This window comes from Colobus angolensis, unplaced genomic scaffold (assembly GCF_000951035.1).
Source record: "Colobus angolensis palliatus isolate OR3802 unplaced genomic scaffold, Cang.pa_1.0 Scaffold68, whole genome shotgun sequence".
Taxonomy (NCBI): domain Eukaryota; kingdom Metazoa; phylum Chordata; class Mammalia; order Primates; family Cercopithecidae; genus Colobus; species Colobus angolensis.
In genome coordinates, this window is record NW_012120487.1 from 7919419 (window position 1) to 7929752 (window position 10334).

General features: G+C 41.6%; 1 protein-coding gene across 2 annotated transcripts in view; it reads left to right on the forward strand.

The window, feature by feature from the left end:
• The first annotated feature begins 948 nt into the window (after positions 1-948).
• Positions 949-10334, forward strand: part of TTC4 (tetratricopeptide repeat domain 4) — a 28350-nt gene continuing 18964 nt past the window's right edge. For both annotated transcript variants that reach the window (XM_011926350.1, XM_011926351.1), the window contains exons 1-5: positions 949-1145; positions 1740-1857; positions 2621-2782; positions 6396-6473; positions 7902-8026. In XM_011926350.1, the coding sequence (XP_011781740.1) occupies positions 1035-1145; positions 1740-1857; positions 2621-2782; positions 6396-6473; positions 7902-8026 (594 nt within the window). In that variant the 5' untranslated portion in view covers positions 949-1034. The remainder of the gene's footprint in view (positions 1146-1739; positions 1858-2620; positions 2783-6395; positions 6474-7901; positions 8027-10334) is intronic.

The following is a 10334-nucleotide window of genomic DNA, read 5'->3' on the forward strand; positions in this document are numbered from 1 at the left end:
AGCTCTGCATCACCTTGAATCCCACCCCTCTGAGCCTTCACTGAGCAGACCTGTGACCCAAGGCCAGTTTAGATTGGTGTGCTTCCTGTCTGCTTTTCATTTCAGACCAGGCTAGGAGCTCCCCAAGGCTGTAGCCCCGGGGAACTTCAGCCATTTGCTGGCCGGTAGGGCAGCTGCAGGAAGCCACAGGGGCTGCCTAACCAGGCCTGCAGCACCTGGACTGGAGACCCTGTTTCCATCTGAGCTGTGGGAGTTAGGGGTGGCTAAGCTCAGAGACAGAGGTCTGATCAGACTCTCCTTTCCTCGAAACTCTCCAAACGGTCCCATCCCACTCTGAAGAAATGGCCAGATCCTCATAGTTACAGCCCTTTTGTCCTCCCACTTCATCATCTCCTTGCCCCCTTCCTCACTCTGCTTCAGCCCCACTGGCCTCCTTGCTGTTTCCCAAGCACAAAAGACCCTCCTTCATCAGGGTTCCGGCCTGTTCCCTGTTTCCTCTATGGGAATGCCTTTCCCAGACCCCTCCTGGTCACTCCCAGGCCTCTGGCAGAATGTCTACCCATCCTGTTTAAAACTTTTCCCCAGTAGCTGTTGCTACCCCTAACAAACTCTTACATCTCAACTGTCTATTGTCCTTTCCTCCCCACTGCCTTAGCAACTCCTAGAAGGCAGGGATTTCATCTGCTCTGCCCACCACTATATAGCCAGCCACTAGAACAGGCCGGAAGCGCAGAAAGAGCTAAAAAAGTATGTGTTGACTGACGAACAAATGAATGAAGTGAGATGGGGGCTTTGGGGATTCCGGCTTACGCACCACCCCCAAAGCATTCGGACCAGGAGAGGCCAGGCATCGCCGACGAGGGCGGGCCGGGGGAGGAGCGTATTGGCCACGCCTGGTCACGCTCCCGGGCCGGCGGAACCCAAGGCGCGCGGGCCTGCGTCGCCGGGAGGATTGAGGAAAGGGCACTCGCGCCGCCGGAAGGGGTGCTCGCTTCAGGGCGCCGGGACCCGGGCTGGGAGGCAGGGCATCAGCTATGGAGCAACCTGGGCAGGATCCCACCTCAGACGACGTCATGGACTCCTTCCTGGAAAAGTTCCAGAGCCAGCCTTACCGTGGCGGCTTTCATGAGGACCAGTGGGAGGAGGTGGGCTGTCCTGGGGTCTCCGCATGTGTGTAGGGGCGTGGGGCACGGACTTGTGGAGCACCCGGGCTTTGGGGCGCCTCCGTCAATTCCAGATCCCTGGCGCTGCCAGCCGATGGCTGGTTTCTAGTTGAGTACTGAAAATCGGCCTCGAGGTTTTGAGTTGCTTCTTAAGCCGTCAGTACATTTGAGAACCTAGGTCTTGGAGTCAGGCGTGTGACTCCACCACTTATTGGCTCTGATATGGGTCAGTTACTTAACTTCTCTGAACCCGTTTCCTTATCTGTAAAACTGCCCGAACTATATCACCAATAGCAAAGATGAAATGAGACAGTTGGTAAAGTGTCAAGACCATAAGGGCGCTCAATGAATGGTAATTCCTGCCGCTCTTGTAGTATATGAGAACTAAAACAATCATTAGAGACCATTACACCGCACTCCCATTTTACAGAAGGGAAGCGGAGGCCTGAATGGATACAGCTAGCTGTGATGATTTGCAAATCATGATGAGTAAAAAAAACTTTGATAATGAGTCATGGAATTGGATCTGCTCAGTAGAAAAGCTTATTCATGTAGTTCATTCTTAACCATTTCCAGGAATTTGAAAAGGTCCCCCTATTTATGAGGAGAGCGCCATCAGAAATTGATCCCAGGGAGAATCCTGACTTGGCTTGTCTCCAGTCAATTATTTTTGATGAGGAGCGTTCTCCAGAAGGTATCTTAACATGACTAATACTTGTTTTGTGTTTCCACTGAATTAAGTGTGGGTTAGAAGGGTTCTGATTGATAACAAGAAGTTAACCTGAGCTAACTTGCCATTATTCACTCCAACATACTTCTTTGTGTACCTACTAAGTGGTAGGCATTGGGGATACAGGGATGAATAAGACACAATTCCACCCTCCAAGGTCAGGCTCAGTGAGAAGCCTATTGTCTTAAAGAATCAAGACAAACTTGTGTTATAAGTGTCAACATGTAGGTGTATACTACAGCGGTAGTGGGTCCTGTTGGAACACTTTAAGGAGCAGGAGTGGATTCACAATAGATAAGAAATTTGAGCTGAATCTTTGTAATTTTATAGGCTTTTGCTAGTGAGGAGGGGAATTTGCACTCCACAGAATAAACAACATAAGCAAAAGCAGAGGTATAATCAATCCCCGTGTCCCTCACTGATTTCTTCAGTGATTAAAAAAAAAATTCTTTTCTTCAATAGCTAGGATAGTATACTTTTTTCCTTTATGCTTCTTTTTTTTGGAAAACACTTAGTAATCTACCTTGTAAGATATTTGGAATTAGCATTAAATTTGTGTGACTTTGTCCATGTTGATACCCACTTTTATCGTAACATTGAGTTTCCTTTCCCTATTGGTTTCTTCCCTTTGGTGTATCATATAGTATATTATTGCATGACTTAGAATCTGTTTTTAATGAGCCTTTTAAAAGTAGGCAATAGTGATTATTTTTCCTCTTCTTTGCAGAACAGGCCAAGACCTATAAAGATGAGGGCAATGATTACTTTAAAGAAAAAGACTACAAGAAAGCTGTAATTTCGTACACTGAAGGATTAAAGAAGAAATGTGCAGATCCTGATTTGAATGCTGTCCTTTATACCAACCGGGCAGCAGCACAGTACTATCTGGGTAATTTATAAGTGCTTTCTGAAGATAAACTTATGATACAAGCCATTATGATGATTAGTGGAGGTTTGAGAACATCAGAGGATGAGGGGCTGTTATCACAGAAACCTAGACTAAGGATAGTTTACTCTGATTGAACTCTGTTCTTCCAAGTTTACATGATAAAAAGAGAAACAGAATGGATTATGTAATTCTTACTATCTGAACCCAAAAAGTGACTTGGTCACTCTAGTAAGGTGTTTGATGTATGAAGCAGTATGTTCTGAGATTTTTGAGCCCAAGGGCTTCTACTCTCTCAAAAAATGTGTGTTTCTGCCTTTTATCCTCTTTTCAAGGATGCTAGCAGGAGTAAGGCAGTAGAGATCTTTAGGTGAGAGAAGCCATTTTAATCTAAGGGAGAATATCTCAGAGTGTTCTGTGGGAGGTAAAAATATTTTTTGGTTGGGTGCAGTGGCTCACACCTGTAATCCAAGCACTTTGGGAGGCTGAGGTCAGGAGTTCAAGACCAACCTGGGCAACATAGTGAGATCCTGGCTCTACAAAAAAGTTAACTGGGCATAGCAGTGCCTGCCTGTAGTCCTAGCTACTCGGGAGGCTGAGGCAGGAGGTTTGCTCAAGGTTGCAGGGAGCCATAATCATGCCACTCCACTCCAGCCTGGGAGTGGAGACCCTGTTTCTAAAAAGTTGCTTGGATGAGGAATTTTAACTCTTTTATTTATTTATTCATATTTTTTACTTTATTACATTTTTTTGTAGAGACAGGGTTTTTCCATGTTGCCTGGGCTGGTCTCGAACTCAGGCTCAAGTGATCCATCCGCCTCAGTCTCCTAAAGTATTGGAATTACAGATGTGAGCCACTGCACCCAGGAGGATGAGGAAGTTTGGAAAATGCTGCTTCTTAGAGATTTGCAGTACACATTAACATGTTAAAGACACTGAGATAGCCTGCAAGAAAATAAATTTACCCTGGGTTTCTCAAATTTTGTAAGCTTCCTCTTCAGTTAACACTAACCTCATGCAGGTTCTGTAGTGGTAAATTTGGTAAATGATTATTTAAGTAGTATTGCTGGTGACTAGTCTTGGTTATGTTAGACCTGTGGGTTTTTTTTTTTTTTTTTTAATTATTTTTTTAAATTGAGACAGGAGTCTCGCTATGTTGCTCAGGCTGGACTTGAACTGCTGAGCTCAAGCGATCCACCTGCCTTGGTCTCCCAAAGTGCTGGTAATACAGGCTTGAGCCACTGCACCCAGCCTAGACCCGTGTTTGTTATCACAGAATTTAGAGAGGACCTAGGACTCTGGGGCTGGTGTGCTGAAATTTCATAACATTGTGCCTTGTGTTGGGTACTCGGTAGACCTTTTCAGTCTGGAAACTCATGTTTCTAGGAAATTTTCTTGAATTCTTTGATATTTTTCTTTTTCTTTTTTACTCTTTTTTCTCTTTTTGGAAATCCTGGCTGCTAATACTTTGGAAATCAAGTAGGAGAAGAGGACCAAGGGCTCAATCTTTAATATTTCCTTTACTGAATCACCCTTGTGCCTGGGGGTTCCAGTCCAAAGACCCACTGTTTTGTTGTCTGCTAGGGTCTGTTGTCTTCCAGCCTTCCACCTGGTGGAATAGGGGAGGAGTAGGTCACTGGTGCAGCAGAGGGGTAAGGAATATGGGACTCTGATTAAGCAGATTTTCAACCCACCTTCACCCCCACTTCCAGAGGTACCTGGTGCCGTCAGTTCCTGAGTCCTGGGTACTTTGTAGTTTCTGCAGTACAGCTTGGTAGCTTTTCGGCTTTCCCTCTGCTGGTTTAGAATTCAGTTTCCTTAAGCCTGATACATCAGTTACTTGTCCCTTTGTTTTCCAGCTTTCAGACTGTGTTCTGTGTCCTTCTCATTTTCTTTGTCTGTATGGGCGGGAGAATGGGGATTGAGTTAAATGTATGTGTTCAGTCTGCCTCCTTTAACTAAAAGTCCTTGGATCACTTTCATGTGCATTTTTTTCCATGGTTGAGATCCTACTGTTCTTCCAGTTTGATATTCAGGTTTTTCACTTAATTTTATAACAAAACAATTTCACCCATCATTAAAAATCATTTTTGAATGTTATTTCAATAGCTAAAGTTGCATCATATGGACATGACACTATTTATACGGTTTGCTTTATTAGTCTACTATTGTTGACTATATAGACTGCTTTTTGGTTTTTATAAATAATGCAAAAACAAAGTCATAATATTTTTCTAATAATTCTGATTATTCATTAGGCTAAAGCAGGATTTGGCAAACTATGACTCAGAGTCCACCACTGGCCCCTTGGCTTGCCATGAACTGAAAATGTTCCATACTTTTTTAAAAAATTTTTAAAAATTTTTTTTAAAGAGACAGGGTCTTACTCTGTTCAGGCTGGAGTGCAGTGGTGTGATCATAGCTTAATGCAATCTTAGACTCCTGGGCTCAAGCAATTCTCCCACTTCTACCTCCCGAGTAGCTAGAACTATAGGCATGTACCACCATGCCCAGCAAATTTTTAAAACGTTTTTTGTAGGGAGAGAGTCTTGCTATGTTGTCCAGGCTGGTCTTGAACTCCTGGTCTTAAGCAGTCCTCTCACCTCGGTCTCCCATAATACTGGGATTGCAGGAGTGAGCCACCTCCCCAGATGTTTCTGACATTTTTCAAGAATTGTAATAAAACAAAGAAGAATGTGCAGTAGACCACATGTGGCCTGCAAAACCTAAAATATTTATCTGGCCCTTTACAAAATATTTTGCTGACCCCTGGGCTAGAGATTTAGGTAAATACTAAACCATTAAGTAATAATTACAGTATACTCCAGAAAGTTAAAGTATACCTCATGGCTTCCTAGTTTGGGTAACTGGTATGTGTGTGATTGCATACCTTTTTTTATTTTTAATGCACTTACAAATATATACGTGTGTCTAGATATTTAGTTTGGTTTGTTTTTTTTTAAAATAGGCTTCTTCTATACTCATAGAACTACCACTTAAAACAATATAGAACAGACATCCTACCATGTCTCTTACATGAGGATCTATCTCATTCTTTTTAATGGCTGCATAGTATTCAATAGTCTGGATTTACCATAATTCATGTAATCATTACCAAATTGAGTATATCTGGGTTATCTCCAGCTTTTCACAATTAAAGTAATGCTGTAGTTAACATGCTTTTACATTTATCCCTGCACATTTGTTCAAGTATTTTTGATGATTTTCCAGAAGAAAATTGTTGGGTCAAAGTATATGCACAAAGTACCTGCTAATTTGCTTTCCAGTTTACCCTGAGAGTGCCCCTTTTCCATATCTTTTCTAATACTAGATATTATTTGTCTAACTTTTAGCAATTTCTTAATTTTAATTTCCTAATCATTAGTGATCTTGAACATCTTTTCATGTGCTTACTAGTCATTTACAGTTCTGTAGATTGCCTGTTACAGACATTTCTAAGGCTCTTGACGAGTACAACCGTATTTTTTCAAAAAAACAGTTGCTCTCATTTGTGTTTCCCCAAGATTGTACAACAGTGTCTTTGTCACTATGTATAAAATTTTGGAAACATTTTGATCTCAAAACTTCTCTCTTTTACTAAATGGTGTTTTGTTAGGCAATTTTCGTTCTGCTCTCAATGATGTGACAGCTGCCAGAAAGCTAAAACCCTGCCACCTCAAAGCAATAATAAGAGGTAAGTCTTGTAGAACTACAGTATGACATTTAAAGCTTTGATATGGAGGTGCTAGGATACTAATAAAGTCATCTGATTTTTGCAGTCTAGGTATTAAATTCCTGTTCCTTATCAGCAGCAACATGCCACTTTTGAAAGAATTCCTCAGAGAATGACTTAACCCTTTATGTTTTAAGAATTTGTAGAGAAATAGAAACCTGTCATTTTAAATTAATAAATAATAAAATTAATTAAAACAAAGCAGTTGCAAAGCCACATTCTGATATTTTTTTCCCCCCAAATTAGCTGATTGAAAGCAAAGGTCTTCAAATGCCATGTTAATGTTAATTAAAAGATAAGTTATGGGACCTTCGCTGATGACTCTGGTGCTGGGATGTTCTCAGATTATGTTTTCTCTTGTAGTCTGACCTTTCTATGTAATAATAGTGCTTTTATTACTTTTATACTTCACCTTTTCTTTCAGAAGCTCATAGGTGCTTTGCAAACTTTAATTTATTCATCACATATTAATCTTCCCTGCATCCCCATGGACCAGCTTAGAATGCTTTATCAAAATTATGCCTCTTTAAATGTTCATGGTTAAGGGCAGTAAGCAGATCCATGTCCCTCAGCTGTAGGAAAAGAAGGTACTGAACAAAGATTGACTGATAAATTGAATCTAGGTAGTCCTGTGGAATTTACTTCAGGCTGGAAGTGTGTAATCCTTGATTCAGTTGTTGGTTTAACTTACAGTGTGACCTTGGCAAGACACCCACTTTGAGTATCAGTTTGCTCATCTCTAGAAGATGGGGTTAGATTCTGTTGACATCTAAGCCCTTACAATTCTTATATTTTGAAATTCTGTGGAAAACCTAAAGAGGCTAAATGGAGAAAGATGTACATGATAACATTATTATTATTTTTGATGGGGGAGAGGCAGCTTCAACTGGTAGCCATAAAGAACAAAATTAGGAAAGACCTAGTGTCTTTGGCCTTGCCACTGCCTTGATGAATAGCTGAAGCAAATTCTGCTTTTTCCTCCTTTAAAAAATCATCTGGGATGGACTTTATCCTTCCTGTTTGTAGACGAGGAACCTAAAGCTTGGATATGCTTGGTCCTTTGTCTAAGGTCTAGCTGGTAAATGACACAGCCAGATTTCTAGCCTTGATCTATATAGTTTGCCACTAAGTTATAGCTTTTCCTACTTTAAGAGCCCTTAATACCAGGAAGACTTACAGGAATTTTGAACTAAATGGACCTTAGGGATTTTTCTGATTTAGGACACAAAAAATATTCTTCCTTGTCTGGGGACTGCAGTATAAGGGGCATTATCCTCCATTTTGCCTTCAGGGTACTGGCTAGTAGTTGGTAGGGGTTGGAGATCTTGCTCAAAGCAGGCTCTTTCCATGCATGTTGTTCTTGGATCCTAAGGGTTCTGGGTTCTGCAGGTGCCTTATGCCACCTGGAACTGAAGCACTTTGCCGAGGCCGTGAACTGGTGTGATGAGGGACTGCAAATAGATGGCAAAGAGAAGAAGCTTCTGGAATTGAGGGCTAAAGCAGACAAGCTGAAGGTTGGTGACTGTCAGCAGCCAATTAGCATTTGCTAATTAGCATTAAGTAGCATTCCCAAGATTGTGTCTCTCAAGTCATTGTAACTTTTTAAAAACAAAACCCAAAACTAGTCTCTACTCTTGGAACTCTGTGGAGAATACAGACAAGTAAACAGTTACAGTGTGATATAGAGGTAAGCAAGGATAGATGGTGTGTATAGTGGTAGTACAGTCATGTGCCACATAACAGTGTTTTATTCAATGATGGAACTCTGCATATATTACAGTGGTCCCATAAGATTATAATGCCATATTTTAACTGTACTTTTTCTGTGTTTAGATGTGTTTGGCTACACAGATAGTTACCATTGTGTTATAGTTGCCTACAGTAGTCAGTGTAGTTATGTGCCATATAGGTTTGTAGCCTGGGTGCAATAGGCTGTACCATATAATCTAGGTATGTAGCAGGCTATACCATCTCAGTTTGTGTAAGTACATTCCATGATGCTTGTAAAACAATGATTGTGCATTTTTCAGAATGTATCTCCATCAATCTGAATGGAGATATGTCTTGTCCAGGGCAAAATTAGATACCTTTACTATATACAGTCACATAACAATGTCATGTGTTCAGGGCCAGCTAAAGACTCCCAGTATATATTATATGCTTCCATTCCATAGTATAAGCCGTGAAGAGAGACCGAAACCAGGAATTAAGAGACCTTAAGACTAGTTCTGGCTTTCTATTAACAGGCATGTAAGGCAGTGTTGCACAGTGGCTAAGAGCTTAGACTCTGGAGCCACTGCCTGAATTTGAAGACTCCCTTCACGAGAGTTGTGTGACTTGGACAACTTGCTGATCTCTTTGTGCTTTAGCTACCTCACTAGTAGGAGGAGGATTAAAATACTTCCTACCTTATAGGGCTGTTACATAGTTTAGATGGTTTAACATAAGTAATGTTTTTTAAATAGCACCTGGAACATATACACAGTAATGCTATTTAAATGTTGGATATTATTTTGGGTAGTGATGGTATTCCATTATTATTACTGTTTTTAATCATTATTTTAGCTATTAAGTGCCAGAAATGTCACATGTCATCAGCAATGACCAGAGGTCATTCTGGTCATATGAAATGGTAGAAAAGGTAGATCTCTATGGACCCACATGGCTCAATAACAGAATTCTGAGCCTAGGTAATTGGATGTGGCCAGAATTTCTGAAAGTGGTATATACAGGAATGAATGTCTAGAGGGCTACTGGGGACAGTCACAATTAAAAGGAGATTTCAAGGCCCAGAACCCTGATATTAGGTTTAGGTGACATTGCTTGCTGAATAGCTGAATTATTCCCCTATGTCTGAGTACAAGTTGATTCTGGGTTCCTGTGTACTTGGCATATAGCCAACAGACTCGTGGCTATATTAATATCAGACAGAGTAGACTTTAAGGCAGCAAGTATTACCAGAGATGAAGTGAAGCCTTTTTTTTTTTTTCTTGAGACAGAGTCTTGCTCTGTTGCCCAGACTGGAGTGCAGTGACATGATCATGGCTTACTGCAGCCTTTACCTCCTGGGCTCAGCTGATCCTCCTGCCTCAATCTCCTGAGTAGCTGGAACTACAGGCATGCACCACCATGCCAGGCTAATTTTTTTTTTTTAAATTTTTAAATGTGTAGAGATAAGGTTTCACTATGTTGCCCAGGCTGGTCTCAAACTCCTGGGCTCAAGCAGTCCTCCTGCCTTAGCCTTCCAAAGTGCTAGGATTACAGGCATGAGCCACTGTGCACAGCCATTGAAGCATTTTTTTAAATGATAAAAGGACCAGCTTATAAGAATATTTAACAATTCTAAATGTGTAGGCACCTAATAACAGCTTCAAAATGCGTGACACAAAACTTGACAACTCGAAGAAAGAGACAAATCCACAAATAGGTGGATATATCAACTCTCTCAGTAAATTAATAAAACCAGAATTTACAAAATAGAGAGGGGTAGTGTTAGTCACAGTGGTGGACTAGAGACCTTCAAAAATTTTCTCCAGCTGGGTGCAGTGGCTCACGCCTGTAATCCCAGCACTTTAGGTGGCCGAGGTGGGTGGATCACGAGGTCAGGAGATTGAGACCATCCTGGCTAACACAGTAAAACCCCGTCTCTACTAAATATACAAAAAAATTAGCTGGGTGTGGTGGTGGGCGTCTGTAGTCCCAGCTATTTGGGAGGCTGAGGCAAGAGAATGGCGTGAACCCAAGAGGCGGAGCTTGCAGTGAGCCTAGATGGCACCAGTGCACACCAGCCTGGGCCACAGAGCGAGACTCCGTCTCAAAAAA